The sequence below is a fragment of the Fusarium solani genome (genome assembly GCF_023522795.1).
Source record: "Fusarium solani strain SB1 chromosome Unknown bctg00000007, whole genome shotgun sequence".
Classification (NCBI taxonomy): Eukaryota; Fungi; Ascomycota; class Sordariomycetes; order Hypocreales; family Nectriaceae; genus Fusarium; species Fusarium solani.
In genome coordinates, this window is record NW_027072150.1 from 324733 (window position 1) to 345119 (window position 20387).

Here is a 20387-nt window from a genome sequence, read left to right on the forward strand (position 1 = left end):
CGGAGTCTGTATGTCTTGGCGCGTGAATCCTCTTAATTAGACGATCCCTTCCTTCGGAAACTTTTTTGCGGCAAGTTTTCGGACACTTCTGCTCTTGCTGGCGAAGCGTGTGTATATAAAGCGATGGTGTGTTGTGAAACTCAATCAAAACAAATAATCAATCATGGCAAAAATGAAGTCGATCACGGCTCTTCTCGTCTTCCTGGCCGTCCCCTGCATTGGTGGCCAAGCACCATGGGGTCAGCTTCCTCCAAGCGTCACTCTCCCCGTCCAACCAACACAACTTAGCATCCCCCCGAAAGGTGGTTAAAAGGTTCGAGAAGGATATTTCTCAGCAGAGAGACTTTCAAATCACTTGGGAAAACTCGCAGACCGACCGTCGATTTGGCGTGGACCACGAATGGATGGCCACGGCTCTCCAGCATTGGCGTGACCAGTTTTCATGGAGAGACGTTGAAGCGAGCGTCAACCGACATCCTCACTTCATGGCGAATCTCACTGTCGACGCCACGGAACTACAAATTCACTTCATGGCTCTCTTCTCTAAAAAGCGCGACGCCATCCCGATCGCCTTCTTCCACGGCTGGCCAGGTAGCTTCCTCGAGTTCATTGATATCTTCGAGATTGTCAAGTCACAATACGATCCAGAATCGAGCCCCTATCACTTGGTCGTCCCATCACTTCCAGGATTCACTTTTTCAAGTGGCCCGCCCATCGACTCAAACTGGGGCATTGCCAATACATCTGCCGTGATGGATAGCTTGCTCCAAGGTCTGGGGTTCGGCGAAGGTTACGTGGCTCAAGGAGGCGACATTGGGTCATTCGTTGCTCAAACCCTCGCTTTATCATCACCGAGCTGCAAGGGTAAGTAAAGCGCACAATTGTATGGGTATTCGCGCTAACAACGCCAGCGGTGCACTTGAACTTTATCCCCAGTGTTCAGCCTCCAGGTGTGCCAGACCCTCAGAACGACACCTCGCTCACACCCCAAGATCGTCAAGTCCTAGCTCGATCACAGGAATTTGTCAACACAAAGCAAGCTTACGCCCTAGAGCAAGGCACTAGGCCAGCAACGCTTGGCTTCGTCCTGAGTCACAACCCCGTCGGTCTCTTGGCTTGGATTGGAGAGAAATTCCTAGCATGGACCGATCCATCAAGAGCCCTGTCACTGCACCAGATCCTCACGCACATTTCTACTTATCATCTCACTCAAACAATCTCACGAAGCTTCTACGCCTACCGCGAGACTTCTTATTCGCTATATCCGGAAGCTGCCGTAGCTCCTCGAATCGAGAAGCCCATGGGATACAGCCGGTTCCCTTATGACAACTCTGGAGTGCCAGAGTCTTGGGCCAAAGAGGTTGGTAACCTGGTCTTTTACAAGGCGCATGAGCGCGGTGGACACTTCTCGGCTTTAGAGTACCCTGAGGCGTTGTGGGAGGATATTGAATCGTTTGTCCAGCAGACATTCCCAGACTCGACTATGTAACTAGTAACCGGTTTTTGCACAAGCTTAGGAGATCTTTAGCTTCCTAAACGTATGTTGACGTTAACCACAAAGTATCAACGTCCATGTCTGCTACAAGTTCAAACAAGCTGCCAACTGCTCTGCTGCTGACAGCACACTTTGAACTGCCGTGAAAAGAACGCCAAGATCCAGAGATGCCTTCAAGTGGTTCCCTGTCCTTGGTAGCGCCCATATTAAGAATAGATACCGCTGTGGGAAATCTGTAATAGGTGAGCACCCAGAACAGGATCGGATGTGGCTTCACCAACAATTAGCACAGGGGTACTCCGTAATTTAACTTGTATCCCCATTCCCCACGTCATCTCGAGTTAGTACAATTCTATCTAGCAATTAATATCATTTTGTTTAAAACTTTTGCATGTGAAGTTGGGCGGCCATAATACAACGGCCATAATACAAATCTGCTGTGGGACCCAAGCTCGATACATGTTCTTTAGGTACAAGCTCTATCGCGACGTGTTCATCTTCAAACCTCTATATCATTGATACAGGCGTAGGCGAAGGTATTGACATCTGCCAAGCGAAAGGACACCTTGGGCTGCAGGGTAAGCTCTCTGACATCACAACAACAACCGGAGGCTCACACATGTTTTACAATGCACAACCCAGCAATGCCTGAGAGCCACTGAGACACAGTCAATGAAGTTGGCACGGGTATATCTTGCAGTACTGTCCTGACTGAAAATGAAAGTATTCCCAAGCTCATCGGCAAGATGTCACTAGCATGTATAATACCTGACAAGAACATAGTTATTTCACGCTAAAGTCCTATCAGCTTTCTCAAATCATCTAGCGCGTTCTTAATTTGAACCACCACCAAATTTGTCCCGATCAGTGGAGTTGTCGATCCTTTTCTCACCTCAGATTGGCTTACCCAGAAATAGAGCTGATCGTGATCCAAATTAAACGATCCACCAACTAGGCAAAGCTGCCGTGGCCTTAATCTCATTCCCCGTCAGATCGGCAAGGATCACCTAATTTCGGCGCAGGATAAAACCTGTTTAAGCATGCGCTATGTCAATGCTCCCCTCATGAAACGCTGGCCGGGGAGATGACATGATGGGATCCACGGCTCAGCCCTGTCAATCGCAACGTTGATCGCGTCTTGTCCAATCAGATTCTCTCCGCGCTTCATGCCCCCGAATAGAGGTCTCGCTTGTTTGCTGACTGCATCGGGTTGGTTCCTGGGCGCTAAGCCACGTAGGATTGCAGATGGATGAGGCTATGGCGGAACGTCATGGTATATAATCCTGAGGGTCGTAGACTATGTGGGACATTTTGTTTCTTTCTTGTCAAGAGCCCGTTTCCATCAAACACAAAAATGGCGTCTCGAGCGATTTTTTGGACCTTTCTCGGTGCTGCCGTGAATTCGGCACTTGGAGCAGCATGCCTCCCTCGAACACCCTTCAAGCTGATCGTCGAGCACGAAGGAGATCTTGCGCCTAGCGTCAACATCGATTTTCCCGATCCCTCCATTATTCAGATTGAAGATGGCTCTTGGGTCGCCGTTGCCACCGAGGGTAACGGTAGACATCTTCAGATCGCAACAACCAGCGATCTCCTAGACGGAGAGTGGTCAGTAAAGGACTACGATATTCTGCCAGAAAACGGCTGGACAAATGGCGAGAACTTTTGGGCGCCTGATATTCGACGCCTCAACGACAAGGAATACATTATTTACTTCTCTGGAAGACGCCAGAGCGATGGCCAGTTTTGCGTCGGCGTTGCCCGCTCAGAAGACCCCGTCGGCCCATATAAGCATGATGAAAATCCATTGATCTGCGCCCCCGAAGGATACCACGGTGTCATTGACGCCTCCGGCTTCAAGGACCCCGACTCTGGCAAGAACTATGTCATCTTCAAGTACGAGGGAGATGCAAGCGGTCCTAAGGGCGGTACACCCATCCTTATCCAGGAGATTCGAGACGACGCCAAGACGCTCGTCGGCGAACCCACACAGATCCTCGATCGCATCGGAGAATTGGATGGTCCTCTTGTTGAGGCACCCAATATCGTCAAGCTCAAGAACGGCGTCTACGTCCTCTTCTTCAGCACGCACCTGTTCACAGACCCCGAGTACGATGTCAACTATGCCTACTCCAAGAGCCTGACCGGCCCGTACACGCGAGCAGAGGAGTCTCTTATTGAGGCGCCCGATTTTGGCCTCAAGGCTCCTGGAGGCATGACGAGCAACGAGGCTGGCGATATCCTCGTCTTCCACGGATGGTGCAGGGAAAACGCGCGGTGTACGTACGCTGCTCCTTACAAGTTTGAGGGAAGCGTTTGAGTGAGGGGTATCGTATGGGATAAATTGGCTAGAGAATTTTGTGTCTAGCAGGGCTGTTAGAAGAGGTTATATGAAGGCCTGGCCAGCCAATCACTTATCCAGTTTTCGATCTATTGCTCAATTCAACTTGATTAGTCAACTCATGTTCACTGTATTGGCTCGCCCAGTGCAGTGCTAAGATCACCGGTGGTGTCCTCATCCTTAGCTGAACTAATTCAGCAGACCGCATGACTACATTTCAGCCGCCTTCATTCCAGCCATTGGCCACCCCTGCACCACGCTTGATCGGGGAGCCATCGGATCGAACCGCGCGCCTAGTCCCAGCGACCGAGGTCAGGGGCGGTGTATCGAAGGCTGCAACGGATCTGGTGCCAAGAGGATAGATCTCAATGAGTCTTTGTACCTGTGGCGTTTACTAGAAAGGTCCTAGAGGCTAGTCTCTCAAACTATCTTAAATAGACCGGAATCCAGGCTCTTCCGCCGATCACTTCCATTCCCTTTTCACCTCAGAGTCTAGACTTCAAGTTTCTTCTACAATGTGAGGTTGACTTCCGATAAGGTAGGTTTTGTGAGAGGTGCTGCATGTTAGGAATACCTCAACTGGCGTTCTATGAATATCCTTTGTGGCACTACATGGACTTGTTGAGTCCGATGTCTAATGAAGCAACTGCGGTTCCCTTTTCATTCAGAGTCTAGACTCTGGGCTAACGAATGCTTAAATATTCTAAAAGCTAGTTCATGCAGCATAATCTATTTCAGGCACTAGTGGGTTGACCTTTGCGATCTGGATCTCATGAGATCGAACTAGAGGGTGGGTGGGCGGCTATTATAGCTGGCTTGGCACAGTATAGCGTGAGGGTCTGGGCGCCATGAGGGGAAGATGGTAGAATCGAGACCACTTTGTCAACGGGCGTCGAACTTGAAGTCCGAGCAATTCGATCTATATATCATAGGCCCTCTCAACAAATTCCGCAACACTCCCTCATCTCATCTATCCACCAGATCTTTTGAATCCCGTTATTATCACCGAAATGAGGCCAGGAAGCCCCCAGTACGGTTCTCAGCCTAGTGCTATGTCGGAGCTTGACTATTCGAATTCCAGTGATGTTGACCTCGCCAATATCCTTTACATCCACAACATCCCCATCGTAGCGGCCAAAATGAAGCCTGAGCTTGATGCCCGCATCAAGAGCATCAACTCCTGGCTGGCTTGGGAGCTGACCAGAGTTGAAGACAAGGTCCAGGACAAGATCAACGACGGGGACTTGCCAAAGGATGACTCTATGGCCTCAAAGCTCAAGAGAACGTCCTACCGATCCAAGGTAGTTATCTACAATCGAAGGGTTTCGCCATGGTAAGGTCACGCCCTAATACAGACACTGTAGCATCCTACCCTGAATACGCCAATCTAACTTGATTTTCTCCCCTAGGTTGGTCGCAGGCCCGGATCCTCCGACGCAGAGCTCCCGGACTAGTGCAGGGGAAGACAAGATCAACCTTGCGGTTGCGCATAGCATTCTTGGAGCCTTTGGTACCCCAAGTTCCCCACAGGTCCTCAACGTTCTGAAGGCTGTGAGTTTTGGCTTCAACGGCCTAGTACGGACTGCCCAGTCGCATGTGTTCTGCGTCATTGACTATGATCATGACACCATTCGTGAGACCATCACTGCCAGTCAGTTTAAAACACTCCCCCGTCTTTCCACGGACACTGATTTTCCAAAGCCATCAAGACCTTCTTTTTCAATGTGACCGTGACGGAAACCCAGGTTCCGTCTTCTCACCCAGCCAGAGGTGGCTTCTCCCATCGCAACAACGCATTTGCGCCACCGGAAGCCAAGTTCTATGAGGCTCAGCTTGAGTATACTCACAGTACGGCTTATTTTGAGTTTGACCGCTGGGACAATAATGCACCAAAAGAAGCGACTAGTTATGCGCTTGGGAAGCAGGTTCTTGCTCAGAGGCAGCTCCGTTTATTGAAGGAATAATAGTACCCCGTGGCATCTCTGGCGATATTCATAGGGGATGGGGTTTCAGCGATGGGGGTATTAGCAGCTGTAGTGGTATTGTTCTCCCAACTTGAAAGTTGATAAACACGTCTAAAGTACCAGTTAAATAACTCCTTCTCCTGTTAGATAACAATAAAGACTATAGCGAGGATCCACAGATTATTATTATGGTGACACGATATGGCAACCAAGATGAGCGCTAGTTTTCGCTCGGGTCCAAGCAGACATTCGACCGTCGTATAGTATTGAGGAGGTGCTGTGGAAGAATCTCCTAGAAGACGTCAGATCTGTGAAAGTCATCATTAAGGCGTTTCGATTCATTAGCGGCAGGGTTCCGTTTGCGTATGCTGGGAGGTTTATCTTTAACGCCTAGTCTCGGTACTTAGGAGATGCAGTTAGTTAGTGATTGATTGCTGGTTGCTTTAGAAAACCACCACATCTTGCATCGTCTGCCTATTTATCCATATAAACCTCGCTGAACAGCCTTGTGCCGAATCTGTCGACGTACTGCGCCAGTTCGCAAGGCACATTCTGCCTGACCACCCACACAAGTGAAATGCGTGTTTTCTCAAGCAGGCTGCGCCACTCGTGGCAGACTTCAGCTGAACATTTACCCCTCACGTAATCCCTCATCATATCACAGCCTTCTCTTTCAGTCGCATCCTCATCCTGCAACGCGCATCCTTCCTTGGGGCGCCCTGTGTGAGTGGTTGCATCATCTAGTTGAAGGCAGAGCATGGCAGACCCTTTGAGCACCGCGGCCAGCGTCGTCGGCCTTCTCACAGCGGCTGCCCAAATCTCGAAAATACTCGCCAATGTCATCGACAAGGTCGTCACGCGCCCAAAGAGTGCAGTCGCATCAAGTCTGAGGTTGACGATATCCGAAATGTCCTTGTGACGCTTCAACTGTATATCGTTGGGACACGACGTGCTGCTCGATCACGGACTTCTCTCATCATGGTCGAGCAGGTAGTTGCTACCCTGGCGGCTTGTGTCACGACATTCTCAGAGCTCGATGCCTTTGCGACAGCTTTGCAGATTGCGTTGGGCGAGCAAGGATAAGGATATCAAGGCCGTGCTTGTGCGGCTCGAATCCCATAAGTCATCATTGACGCTGATGCTCACAATATTGACATGGTTTGCTATTCCATCTACTTGCCTACTATTTGATACTGTGCTAATGCCCTATCCTCAGCCAAAGCCAAGATGATGCGGAAAGCAGAGTTGATACGCTCTGTAACCTAGTGGAACAGATGTTGTTGCGCGATTTGATTCTCAAGGAACGTCTGGTTGCGCTAGAGGCACGCAATGAGTCAGAAGAACCAAAAGAGACGATTGACGCTCGGCTGCATGGACTCAGCATCCGTGATGTTGATGAAGGAAAAACACTAGGTCCCATCACCGCGACCAACAAGCAACCAGAGTGGCAACGCAACTCTTACGGGTTTGCCTTTGAAGAAATACTGATGAGCTCGAGAGCTTATCGAGTTGTCGCAAATGATAACTCAGATGCCTTTTCCGTCATCAGTGCAGCTGGGAGAACGGCGTCTTGGTCTATGTTGTCTGGCCTCAGTCTCTCTGAGGTCTCCCATATCGGCATCCAGGCCATCCCCATCTACGCTAGCGATATCACGAATAAGGAACACTACGACTTTTCACCTTCTGCTCCTCATGTCATACAGATAGAGAGCCGACAACCGTCAAGTCCCGAGAAGCTATCTCGACGAGACCGCCTAAAAGGCCTTTTCAGAGGACCCCGACCTTTGGGTCCTGAACTTCTGCCCGATTCGGATCCAGAGCCTCCCATTCCTATCTTTGGTGTTGCACTGAAAGAGAGCATCAGTCATGCACATAACTTGATCGTTGTAACCGATGAGGCTGGAGTGAAGAGAATCTATGGAGATATACCCTTGGTTATCGCCAGAGCTGGCCGTTTCTTGAAAGAGAATGGTAATTATGGTGCCAAACCAAGTTTGTACCGCTATATGCTAATTGAAGCTACCTATCTAGGAACGTCGGTTGAGGATACTTTTGCTACCATCGGAAGTCCCGTGAGAATAAGCAAATTGCAGCAAGCATTCGAGTCGCCTCCAACATATGGCAGTGGTCTCGACTGGACCCAATATACCATTCACGACGCAGCCGGAATCTTTTTACGATACCTGAAGAGTCTTCCAGAACCGATCATCCCATACGATTGTTACGGAGAATTCATGGACGGGTTGACACCGTACATTGATCGAGAACTGACCGAAGAGGAATCTGCTGAGGCGTTTAAGGTAGTGAGGAGACTGATCGGTATGATGCCGTCAGTGAATCTCGAGCTTTTAGCTTATGTGCTTGACATTCTGAGTGTCTTTGCATCGCGGGCCAGCTACCTCGACACGGCAGGCCTCAGGTTGATTAGCATCTTCCAGCCCTCGATAATTTCTGGGCCACCGAATGAGATGGATGCCGAGGCCCATCGTGCTACTTCCAGTGTAGCGTTGATGTTGCTTACCCACGAGGAATATATCTGGGGCGAAATGGGTGGCTGATGATTGCGCCGTTAGCGCATAGCATAGGATGTGGAAGCGAGAGTGATGTGTCAAGGACACAACGGTATGTAACCGTCACAAAACATGACTGTCGATACAGGGGGAAAGCCAAACCAGTTTAAAATCCGGATGCATACTTCTTCCTGTGATTTTCAGATGACCTCTTCGCAACCACTTGCTGCGTCTAGTCCAGCTGTGTTTCTAGTACCCTCAACCGGCAGGAGTTAGTAGCGAGACGCTGCAGTCGTGCTGATATTCCGGCGCTTCCCGCTTCGTGTAGAGGGACCGTCGCTGGTTGAGAGCTGCTCGATCGAGTTCAACCAGGTCAAGACGTGTTTAGTGCTCATTCTATCACGTTGAGCAGGAAAACAATACCCATGGGGAAGAATTGTTGTCGTAGCAACCTTTTCACGTGATAGTGACTTAATGGCCTTAACCTTGCTAACACGAAGTCAGTTGAGAAATGACCGCCATCACCCAATGTGTTCTTTATTATAGTTGAAGCCTGGTGGAAGAGCGTCAGGGCCGATGCCTGGGTTGACATAGCCGAGAAGGACACACATATCAGCAAAGTTTTTTCGAGCAAGCCCACCGAGGCGTCCGCCATAGACGACTTTGGCATCATCCTGATCCCCAAGAACAACAACCCTCCCCCTCCCAAAACTGCCTTTGGCTTCGCCCTCCGCCTTGCTGAGGAGGAGAGGATTGAGGGTGTCTGCAACATCTCAAGCTACTTGACGACGGCCAGGAAGGACTATCCCGCAACCCGTAGCACTGGACAGTTCGTGAACCCTATCCTGAAGCAGCACCAGCTCGCGTACCTGGCAACGACTGAGGCGGGTGTGAGTGGCTCAGTCGTCCGGACTGGCTACAACGGCAAGCCAGTAGCTGTGGCCATACAGTAAGAACCCCTGAAGCTTTCCTCTTCCCCTCTCATAGCTGACCGTTACGCCTGCACCCAGTAACTACGGGCCGAAGCGCAAGAGCCCCAAGTATGGGAGCCGTGGCTCTCGCATCGATATGAAGATGATGCGGGAGATCATGGAGTGGACTGGTGTTTACAAGCGGGCCGTCGCAATCCTGGCTCAGCCGGCGAAGAAGAGTCAGCCTACTCCAACGTACCCGCTCTGCTTGAGTTGGTCCGAGACTGACAAAATTCTCCGTGTCCATGTGCAAGACGACACTGAGCCCATCCCGGCCGAGGCCGTCTTCGAGGCTCTACCAGTATATTCTTCAGCCATGCTACTCGGCGATGACCCCAAGGTAGAGTGCGGGTTTGCGCAGCCAGACAAGAGGCCCAGCGCTAGCAAGGATGCCCTCCGATAGATCTCGTGGAACGTAGAATGGGACTCGGCCAGCTTCGCCAGCTCCCTCGGCAGAGCACGCCTCGCGCGGTGGGAGGTCAAGGGCAAGACGGCACTTATTGCGCTCAACTGGCAGGACTCCATCACCGAAGTTGTCGTCCGCACCGACGACGGCGTGGTCAAGCCGTGGGAGCTTGAGTTCCCTGACAGCGATTACTCGGGTGTCGCGTACCAGAAGCGTGCGTTTGGTACCTTCAAGGTAAGCAGTACCCTTTACATGGCTATCCCACAACTCGATCCGTTGGCTGATCTGAGCCGTTGACTCGATTTTTTGTAGAATTCTTACAACAGGTTCATCCTCCAGGATGTGTGATTGGTGAAACGGATTAGGCTTATGGGGTTGATGGGATGTTTGATTAGCACTTCAGCACACTCAGACAGTCCAAATGAGACTGTTCAATTTAGAATCACGGTCGTTGAAGTGGTAAACTTGCGACGGCTTCTGCGTAGGTCTGAATAGTGAGGTCAAAGTCGACGATTCATTTACAGGAGTTATATGCTGTTGCTGCTGTCCATGACACTGTTCGCTGTCGATTTCACCGTTGCGAGATGGCTTTCATAACTAAAAACGAACGCCCTCCTTACATTTATAACCATGAATACATCTTAGCCTATACCCAATACTACAAAATCCTCTAGTTGTAGACAATAGAGCCTAAAAGTCAGAGAAATCGAGAAATAATAGCTACAAGAAGGATAACAACTCCAGCAACATACCATTTACTGGGTCCTAGCGCCCGATCGTGAGTGAGGCACGCAGTTGGTCTCTCAGACTCAACTCGTTGCTGAACGGGAGTTGCAGCGTGGGACATCTGGCTGGTGCATTCTGTAGATTCACCCGCAGTTTCCGCCCTGCAATCTCCCTGTTGTCGGTGATTGGCGCGTCTCAAGCGTCGAGCACGCAGCTGCTCGTCAGCTGGAGTCAAGAGTCGTCGCGGCATTCTCGCGCTCAAGAGTGGACAATTCGTAAGTGGGAAAAGACTGATATTGCTTAGGCTTGAAGGTGAGTATGAGTCTAGAAGTGAGAGCCAAACCATGTCTTGGCCGGGTTTACTGTATTTATAAGTCAAGAGGAAGGTTCACTGTCCTCCGGATGTTGACTGAACGAGGCCAGCGGGACAAAGAGTTATCAATAGATCAGTGGGAACACGGCTCGCTTCCATGGTCGCTTGATACAGGAAGAACACGTGCCTTGAACAGAAAGCAAAGTATAATTTGGATAGAACTACGTTTGATTAAAGAAGGAAAGCGGCGCAAAGGTCAAGAGGATACCCTAGGCCCAACCTGCCAGTGACTCGAACGGTCCGCGACCGAGGGTGTGTAGCTCTCCATTCTATTCATCCAGTGGCGTAGATGTCTTGACGAGGGGTCGCTATTATTGTAGCATTCTTAGGCTTTGGGTCCCGGCTGATGCCAAGCGACAGAGTTCATCTACTCGGCGATTATTCAACGTTGGATGGGTAGATAGATGGGAATGTTGGGGGTTCATGGCAGCATGTGTAATAAACTGGTTTAAAATAGGAAGCACAATTATCTGAACCTTTTTACCTCCGAGCCTCGTTGACATTCGACCGCTCCTAGCATACTTCCTTACTTATCGAAGAATGCGCCGTGGCTGGATAGTCTCTGCTGCACCTAGGGGACCTACCGTCCGACTCTCTGATGACGTGCAGGCGGCCACCACATACTAGACGGTGATCCAAGCCACTCAAATGGGCGCCCTGTGTTTGCAATAAGATACAAACAGACTGTTGCTACCTTCTCAACGAGCCGAGATAGTGACCTAGTACTGGGTCGACTACTGATATCAGCCAGGTCGCAGGCAAAGAAATGTCATTTGGAAATTCTATTGGCCGAGCTGGAAGTAGCAGGGATACCGAAGTCTGCAGGTTACGACTCGGCCGCCGCAGAAAACAACGAAAGGGTGGTCACATGCTCTCGTTCTGTTGATCTTCGGTCTTGGCATGAAGCACTGCGAGGCTCTCTCTACGAGAGGAGGATCAATAAGATGAACAGACCAGTAAGAATAAATCTAGGTTTTAGGTAGTTATCAACTCACGTAAAGACTTCTGCTTTTCTTCTCTTGGTTTACAGTTTCCTTTTAATCTCGCTGTTTCTGATGATCATTAGGTCAGCGGATGACAGCAGGAGGTAGTGTTACCCTGCAGGGGGCTTATGCACAAGGTCCGAGGTATTGGGCAGATTAAAGTCCCTTTTACCTAGGGAGGTGACATCGTAGTAGACAAATTCGAAAAATAGGGTCCTATATGGGTATATAAAAATGATTTCCATATCCTCATTGGTGGAAGACATGATATGGCAGGTTTGTAAGTAAGCATTATGTGGGATTCTTCAGCGGTGGAGACTCGAAGTATTTGATGGAACCGGCCACTACCTTAAACGGACATTTACAGCGAGGACCAAAGATCAAACTGTTACAATAGAGTGCACGGAGGCTCCGCAGGGACCTTTTGTGGCGTTTCTTTAAGCTTGCTGACGTCAGATGCTAATATGAAAAATCAGCCCTCCGTGATGATTCGGAGGGACGTGTGTTTTGATACAGGGTAGATGGTGTGTCAAAGATAACATCCGACTTTGTCGCCGTATGGAGACGGCCGGATAGGTTATTCTTAGTAGCACTCAGTGTTCAAACATACACTCCGATGCCGCTGAATTCTCTCAGCACATGATATTGTCGTCTTATGTCCCTCGGTTCTCGCTTGTCGTGTGATCATCCTTGTAGATAACGACATGGGAGTTTATGGGTCAGTCAATTCTCCGTGCTTATCCCCTCCTTATTTTCGCCACCACGACCCCGTAATCAAATCCAAGCGTTGATCCTTGCGTCCGGAAACGAGGTAGGGCTGACTCTTGGCAGCTGAGGTTGCAATCGGTTAGTCCTTGTAACAAGAGAAGTCCGAGGGAGGAGTCCGAGGCCTGTGATAGTGAAGTTCAACACAACCACAACAGTAAACCTTTTTCTTATCCCTTGTATTATCGAGGCGAGTTGTCTTAGACGTGGACTCCCATCATGCATGATATGATCCTTTTTCCCTAAAGAGACTGTTCTTATCGCTATCGTTAGGGCCATCACCAGCTCACTGGATCATGGGATCCCAGGATCCGGCTCTGCGCTAATGCAGGGGGGCCGGGATCCAAGTCAAGCGAGCCCCAGCCGTTGGTTCGTCAAAGTGCAAAACTGGAGGTCACAAGGATCTCTGGTGGCTCTACGCCTTACGCTACTGCCAATAGTTGACTGTTTGAACCAAAGTATCTTGGCATGTAGATCAGGCGTTGGAAGGACATGCTTGCTAGCTGTGGCTTTTACACGCCAATAAGCAACTGTGAATGCCTCGAAGCCAGGAAGCATGCTTAATTGCTTAATTGGCCCGTCGTGTTCCCATGAGCCATGGATGACCGTTCTCAGTTAGAGCGTCTCGGCCTCCTTTCGATCCATTGGATCAAGCGCCATGCTAGCCGCCCCCCTTAAAATGCCTCAGCCTGCCACTTGGACGAGTTTATCTTGAGCATGGTTTGACCCTCTCTTTCTTTCTCCCTTGCACGATCTTTTCGTCAGTCGCTCTTTTGTCTCAGTAATTACCTAGTCATTCTTTTGCTGTTTGTTCAATATGTTGGCCATGTCCAAAATGTCCAATCCTGCGCTGCGGATGTCTGTCCTTGCAGCAGCAGCAGTTACTCTTCTCGTCATTCTTTTCACATTTTTTCAAGAGCCTTTGAAGGCCCCTCTAGACTATGCTCACCAAAAGGCACAACAATACTGCGACCAGTCCTTCAAGTACGCGCCCACATCTGAGACTTCACATTCCGATACTAACTTTTAACTAAAGAGATCATTCCACTCCGGGTACAAAAGCCGAAGAATTAGCTTCGGATGACCCTGTCCCAGCAGAGGCCCGCAACTGTGTCGATCCCTACCGTCGCCCCGGCTATCTCTACATCCCGCAAGACGCAAAGCAGTACCACGAGACGAGATACATCCCATACACCGAAGAATATCTCAACGCCGATGCCCCCGAGTACGCGCAATATCCCGCCGCCGAGGGCGAGCTCATCTTCAACGCCACCGAAGTCGAAACCGAGTTTCTCGAGTCCCCCGCCAACCCGCAGCCATGGATGCAAAAGGCCGTGGCCGAACACCGACGCCGAACCGAGGTAGCTCAACAGTCCAAGGAAGGAAATCTTACGGTTGAAGACTTTGTCAGCATGAAGAACGATGCCGAGCTTGGCTGGCTATGGGGCCGTCGCGTCGTCATGTTCAGCGACTCGGTCGATCGCTACATGACACAGTTCTTCTGCGAGGAGTTTGACGGCGAGATCACTTTCCCCGTGCAAGACGAGTCTGGACGATTCTCCAAGGGCATCTGTGACGTGCCCGCCTTCAACCTCACCCTCGTGTACCTCCACTCGACCGGATCCTTCACCTACAAGCCTAAGTGGTGGTGGAAGCCCAAGATCAAGTACGTCGCCTGGGAGGAGCGCTGGGAGAAGCTGTGGAAGCCTCACGAGTCACCCATTCAGGGAGAAAAGGGCCGCCCAGATCTTATCCTTTGGCAGAACGGCCTATGGGACCAGCGTGCCTTCTGGGAGGGCGGTTCAGCCATGCACAACCCTGAGGAGCTACGCATTGCCGAGAAGGGCAGACAGATGGTGTGGCAGGAGGTGCGATTCGTGACGGCGCGTATCAGAAAGATTGCACAGCGTCTGAACGACGAGTTTGGCGCAGATGCTCCCATCATGTTCAGATCCTTGACTGTTCACCGAGAAACTGGAATGGGAGATGCCATCATGTTTGATCTCGACCGTCTCGGAAGAGCCGTGGCCGAGCAAGCAGGACACGAGGTCTTCGAATGGGGTCGTCTCATCACCCTCCTTGGAACCTTGTATAGAGACCAAATGCATCCAGGCAAGGGACCTGGAAGCTGGCTCTGGGGCAACATGCTCCTCGAGTACCTTGCTCGATCCGTTGGATCCAAGGTCGGCGGCGAGACAAGATCACCGTACTTTGACGGATGGGACGCCTGCCACAAGGACCTGTCAGGCTGGGGAGGACGATGAAGTGTCCATATCAAAGTTTCATGTTTGTGTTTATACCTTGAGCTCTAATTGGCCTTCCAGAGCGGTCGCATCCGCCGGACGGGCGAACTGAATTGAATGTACGACCTTTACTATGACAATGTTAGTGGACTGTTCATGATGCTTTCGTGACGGGTGTATCTGATCTCATGTTATTCTTGTGAGAGACTGAAGCTGGCTATGAGCTGACAGACCCATCTCCACGGATGCCCCTCCCGCTCTCGATCTTGACGCGTGAAGTGAAGCCGAGATGTAGCGGGGAGCCGACGGGGGCCGAGGCACGGCAGGTGCCGCGAGGGCGGATGCATAGCGCGCAGAGAAAGCTGGTTGGGGGCCGCTAGCTTGGGTACAAAGCTTGAGTTGGTGAGCTCGAGTTAGTGAGAATCCAGGGTCAGAGGCCTCTGGGGAGGTGTTGAGCTCTGGGACTCAGAGTCGGCGCCTGGGGTGGCTATGGAACTTCTGACGCTGCTTGCCCTTATCGCTGCATGGGACACTCCCAACAGGCTGATGTTGGTCAGCAAAGACTAAGGTCCAAAGATGAGGAGTTGGACTGTCGATCTTGGGATGCCGAGGCTCTTTAACTTGGCTGAACTGTGGATGTCGTTGCTCATATCGGTTCCTCCGATACCCCGGCAAGGCTACACGCGAATAGCCCTACCAGGGAAGAGAAAATCGTACTAGTTCTCAGCCGAGCAACACTCTGAAGTGTAAAAGCCTCTCATAAACGGTCGCCAAAGGTCGAGACCATGCGGGTAACCGACCGGGGGATACGTATATGTCTCTTCAAACCCTGCATCGCGCACGGTCATTGTCAATGCGCAGCAGCGCGTGATTGGTGATGTGTTTTCTTCAACACCACGCTATTTGTCCGGTTTGCCCCGCATCGCGATTGGCGATGGCTTCATGCGATGCAGTGCCTTGCCGACACGAGCAACGCCACACAGAATATGTTTCGTCCCAATTTCCACTTAGAATGGGGCGCTTTTGATGCGAATTTTGACGCATGTCGTATTTTCGGAGGTGAACGGGATGAATTATCACGGAGCTAGACTGCATCTTCCTGGGAGGGATGTGACTGCTTCGCTTAGCAAGTGAAAGGTTAGAAAACACGGAAGTTTGGAAGAATCTTTCCAGAGGCTGTTCACTAATTAACTAGCTGATAAGAATAGTTTGAGGCTTGCGAGTGGAGGTGAACAAAACAAGTGCCGATGTGCCGTCCCAACCAAGGTTCACAAGCGTTCAATTATCCCACGGAACCCCATCTTCCGGGCTGAATTATACGCATTGCATAAATCCAGGAGATGAACATCCGCCTCGTGACTAAACATTCCAGCTTAGGGCTGCAGATTCTCCAAAGCCACAGCCCACAGGGCTGCCCACCACCGTTTCCCATGAGGCCTTGGCGCTCCTCCGCGAGGACAAGCCTTTGTTTCAGTGTCGGAAATGCCGCAGCCAAGAAGGATTCTGGAAGGATTAACACGTTTGGAGGCGACTTTTGAATTCAGCCTTTGACGGCAGTGGATGAGAAGCAAGAGATGGATCAACAACGGCAACTGTCTGTCTCTCTCTGATCCAGAATCATCACAAGGGGCTCACGAGACACTCAGAACGCATTCCAAATTCCAGCAGCCGAGACGGTCAACTCCATCGCCGCCATCATGGTCAGGCTGCTGCACGTCGATCAGGTATTCAGATCGGCACAGTGGACACACCTCCCCGGTGCCTAGCACGTATAAACTTTGCCAACGTCAATCTCTATCAGCAACACATAATCCCAAGAGCCAGATAATGGCCTGTGACCCTCTCCCACTCGTTCATCGTCAAACGTCAGCCTCTCTCGCTCTTCGGGCTAATCTCCCCCGTGCGAGGTTACTTCGCCCTCACTTGACGACCAGAACCGCCGAGCGGCGGGTATTAGTGCTCTTGAATCTCCGGACTATTCCTCTCGAGTACCTGTTGCCGACGAGGCTTCAAGACGGTGTATCCCTCACAATTGGGTAGGAATCGACCGGACCGGCCACCCCTTCGTTGCTCCTGTAGATCGACAAGCTCTGATGACGCGATGGGACGGGGCCCCGATACGCCTCTTTTCCCCACAGTTGAAGTGCCGGGCGGAATGTCTGTGTTCCGAATGGCTGGACCTGACGGCGTCAAGGAAGACCCTTGAAATGGAATCTTGATGTTGGCCCTTAGCGCGTGCTGACTCGCCTTCTCCGGCCGTGTGCTTTGACCTTCTCTCTGAGCCCGGTGTGCTAGCGAGGCGTTTCCAATGTCCAACACGAGTATCAATCTGCCAGTCTAGGTAGGGCCTGGACATTGCAGTCTAAAGCCACATCAGGAGACAGGGCTGGGCTAAAGTCTTAACCGACGCGGGGCTAAAACGAGGCCCTCTCTTCCTCCCACCTCCCGTAAGCCATGACTCGTACAAGCGCGGCAGTTGATGTTTGCCCTCTCTTTGACACGTCCCTTGACATCCACCTACGTACATGACCAGGCTAGGTTACCTTTCTGAGATGGAGAGATCGCCATTGAACGCATTTCTGTCGCCCAGAAAGGCAAGTTGAACCTGACTAGAAGAGAGTTCAAATGAACCATCATCTTCACCCGTCTCTCCTCAACCGCTACTGCAGGACAGCAAAGATGATCAACCAGGGCATAAAGTGATAATCAAACAATAGCCGTATCGGCCGATCGCCAGCTCTAGACCTGGTCCCTGGAAGATGGCGTCTCTCACCGGGCGAAACACGATAGCGTCAAGCTGAATAAAGTTTACCGCCCTTCCATCGCGCAACCCCATTAGCTGGTACAAGGCAGAAGCACCCCTGAACGCAGGTACGTGTGCCCCTGGTTGCTGCAGAATCTCGGCAGGTTTGAAACCGTTGATCGGCTGTGCATCAGTGGGGGCTCATAATTTATGACAGTCACATATCAACATGCCGAGTCCCCACGATCCCAAACGTCTGGGCTCGCTAATCTATTCTTTTCTTTTTTTTGTTTCTTTTTCCTGACAATCGTTCAGCCCTGTGGCTTCGAGTGTCAAGATGCAGTCGAGGCAACCTGACCTGTTGTGCGCCGAATTCATCACCTTTCCGGCTGCTACTGTGTTTCTACTGCTCCGTGTCATCAGTCGTAAGATCACCCGAGTTGGGTTTTGGTGGGATGATTGGTTTGCTATCCTCTGCTATGTGTGGCTTACTTGTACTCTTGATAGACCTTTCTTGCTGACTCTGATATCAGACAACCGCCGTGGCATGGGCCATCATGATCCCCTTGTGTGCGCCTTCAACACCAGGATCTCAAGTCAAAAGCTAACTGAATATCAGGGGTCGAGAGAGGATTCGGATTACACGCAACTGACGTCAAGGGCATGTCCTTTGAAGATGCAAACGCGACAACCAAGAAATTCCTCTTTTTCATCGAGCACATCTACGCCTTCACCCTCTTCTTCGCCAAGATCTCCATCTTGACGTTTTACTGGCGCATGTTTCGAGTTACTAACATCAAGATTGCCATCAAGATTTTGCTTGGGTGCTCTGTTATCTGGATCCTGGCTCGAGTATGTAATTTTGGTTGACAAAAGGAGATCAAGGCTAACTCGGTGTTGCAGACATTCTTGACAACCTTTCACTGTCTTCCTGTTGAGGCCTTCTGGGATTACACAATTAAGAATAAGACATGTGCCATTGAAAGTTCCAAGTTCTTCTTCGGCACAGTTCTCGCCCACGTCATTATCGACGTTGCTATCTTGGTGTTGCCCATTGTCCAGATTCAGAAGCTCCAGTTGCCTGGAATGCAGAAGTTGGGTATCATCCTCATGTTCATGTTTGGTATTCTGTAGGTAATTCCGTTCTTTCAGCTTTATTATACTAATGAGTACAGGGTCTGTATCGCTGGCTTGGTCATTGTCGGTGTGTCAACAACTTTTGACAACACGTCGCCTGACATGACTTGGAACTTGGCCCCTATTATTATCTGGGCTACAGTCGAGGTCAACCTTGTGACGATTTCCAGTATGTACACCCCTGTATTACTTAAAGTCTCCCATACTCACAACATTTAGCTTGCCTCCCTACGATCCGACCAGCTTGCATCTACATCTTCACCTGCACCAACCCAACCTCATCTCTCGGCTCCGCCTCCAACAGCTACGGACAATCCTACGGTCGCAGCCAAGCCAAGAAGTCGATCCGACTCTCGACCCTTCCCAAGGACGAATCGAGCTCCACACACCAGCTCGCGGGAGACGAAGAGGGTGGAAGTGGTTCCATCTCATCCGACTTCGAGAGCCATGCCCTCGACAGACACCATGGCAACATTGCTACTGTCACTGTTCCAAATAATAATCGCACTTCGGGGGATCATCATAACTCCGGCTCATTTGGAGGAGGAATCATGGTCAAGAACGAGACGGTGGTTCGCGTGTCGACGGCGAAGCCACGTTGAGCAAGGTTGCCATGAGGTTAATGTACGATTAGTTATGGATACCCAGTTACATAGTTAGGAGTCAGAGTCGGTAGTAAGCTACGCAATAATTAACATTGTACCCATATGACTCGTGCTATTCTCGAGTGTGTGATCTCTTATCTTGGTTATCCATTCGTCGACGGCTGGTTACGTTGAAATACACGAGCCCTTGAAATCTCAAACCGAGGCTCAATGGTGCTATTTAATGCCCCTGTAGTCTGCAATATGGCAGGCTAAGCCGTGTATAGGGTCGGTTCGGCCATCAATGACCGTCAAGGGGCTTCTCGATGTGGTTGGACGAAGTAGCCTCCACTCTGCCATCCTTGTACGCAATTTGGAGGTCAACCGAACAATAACCGGGCGAATGGTTTAGTGGTATAATACTCCCTTAGCATAATTCGTCTGAATCATCTGGGAGTGGTCCAGGGTTCGATTCCCTGTTCGTCCATCAGAGGTGGTTTAATTCCACTAGTTGTCCTTCATTTTTTCCGTTTTTCTTTTTGCCTATTTGCTTGCCCTCTTTGAGGACTTTGATTAGGCCCTTCCTAGAGTGCCATATCAGCGTCTGGCCCCACGTCCATGGCGCCTTGAATGCTTGGCGGGGTGTTGACCGGTCAACTCCGGCAACAATTGCCGGCTCGGTTGCTCTGCTGGTTGGAGTGTACCGATGGTGTTTCTGGTCCCTCGGGTCACGAGAGAACTCTCTTGTCCGTCGCCAAGTTCACCTGCAGGTACCCTTGTGTGGCTAACAGGCCTGGACTCTGTCCAGCTGCAGCGCAGAGCCAGATGAAGGGCCACGTAGGCCTCCTGGCCACTTCACGGCTCGTTCGGCTTTCTCTTTCGACCTATTCTGAGCGTTGGAAGCCAAGGCAACGGGGCTGGGCGCTACAGCCGACTTTGACCCTCCCATGCTTGTCACACAGTGACAGTGTGACGCCCGCCCATATATCCGGAGGCGCAGGCGCAGCCTCATGCAGGCTGTTATCTTTTCCGACAACCCCTCCCGTGTGTCCATGCTGACTCGGGAGCCTGATCGTGCTCAGCCGCAGCCTGACTCGCTCTCTCCTTTTTAACAATTGAAGCGACCATCGTCTCTCCTCTCTGACA

At 50.8% G+C, this 20387-nt stretch overlaps 7 protein-coding genes across 7 annotated transcripts; all 7 read left to right on the top strand.

Moving 5' to 3' along the window:
• Positions 1-172: 172 nt before the first annotated feature.
• Positions 173-1489, top strand: MRS44_010906 (uncharacterized protein; the record flags this gene model as incomplete). Its single annotated transcript, XM_065619518.1, has 3 exons — positions 173-239; positions 289-868; positions 937-1489. The coding sequence occupies 3 exons, from the start codon at positions 173-175 to the stop codon at positions 1487-1489; spliced, it is 1200 nt and encodes a 399-aa protein (XP_065475590.1).
• A 1360-nt stretch (positions 1490-2849) lies between these two features.
• On the top strand, positions 2850-3815 carry MRS44_010907 (uncharacterized protein; the record flags this gene model as incomplete). Its single annotated transcript, XM_046275826.2, has 1 exon — positions 2850-3815. One exon carries the CDS (start codon positions 2850-2852, stop codon positions 3813-3815), a length of 966 nt encoding a protein of 321 aa, XP_046135451.2.
• A 1031-nt stretch (positions 3816-4846) lies between these two features.
• Positions 4847-6883, top strand: MRS44_010908 (uncharacterized protein; the record flags this gene model as incomplete). The annotated part of the gene is made up of 4 exons (XM_046283456.2): positions 4847-5169; positions 5246-5487; positions 5538-5684; positions 6555-6883. 4 exons carry the CDS (start codon positions 4847-4849, stop codon positions 6881-6883), a joined length of 1041 nt encoding a protein of 346 aa, XP_046135450.2.
• Positions 6884-7074: 191 nt separating this feature from the next.
• MRS44_010909 (uncharacterized protein) lies at positions 7075-8358 on the top strand (the record flags this gene model as incomplete). Its single annotated transcript, XM_065619519.1, has 1 exon — positions 7075-8358. One exon carries the CDS (start codon positions 7075-7077, stop codon positions 8356-8358), a length of 1284 nt encoding a protein of 427 aa, XP_065475591.1.
• Positions 8359-8784: 426 nt separating this feature from the next.
• Positions 8785-9984, top strand: MRS44_010910 (uncharacterized protein; the record flags this gene model as incomplete). Its single annotated transcript, XM_065619520.1, has 4 exons — positions 8785-8809; positions 8857-9242; positions 9298-9621; positions 9685-9984. 4 exons carry the CDS (start codon positions 8785-8787, stop codon positions 9982-9984), a joined length of 1035 nt encoding a protein of 344 aa, XP_065475592.1.
• A 3367-nt stretch (positions 9985-13351) lies between these two features.
• MRS44_010911 (uncharacterized protein) lies at positions 13352-14798 on the top strand (the record flags this gene model as incomplete). The annotated part of the gene is made up of 2 exons (XM_046272684.2): positions 13352-13518; positions 13571-14798. 2 exons carry the CDS (start codon positions 13352-13354, stop codon positions 14796-14798), a joined length of 1395 nt encoding a protein of 464 aa, XP_046135446.1.
• A 3059-nt stretch (positions 14799-17857) lies between these two features.
• On the top strand, positions 17858-19259 carry MRS44_010912 (uncharacterized protein; the record flags this gene model as incomplete). The annotated part of the gene is made up of 5 exons (XM_065619521.1): positions 17858-17945; positions 18140-18372; positions 18424-18650; positions 18696-18826; positions 18877-19259. The coding sequence occupies 5 exons, from the start codon at positions 17858-17860 to the stop codon at positions 19257-19259; spliced, it is 1062 nt and encodes a 353-aa protein (XP_065475593.1).
• Positions 19260-20387: the final 1128 nt, after the last annotated feature.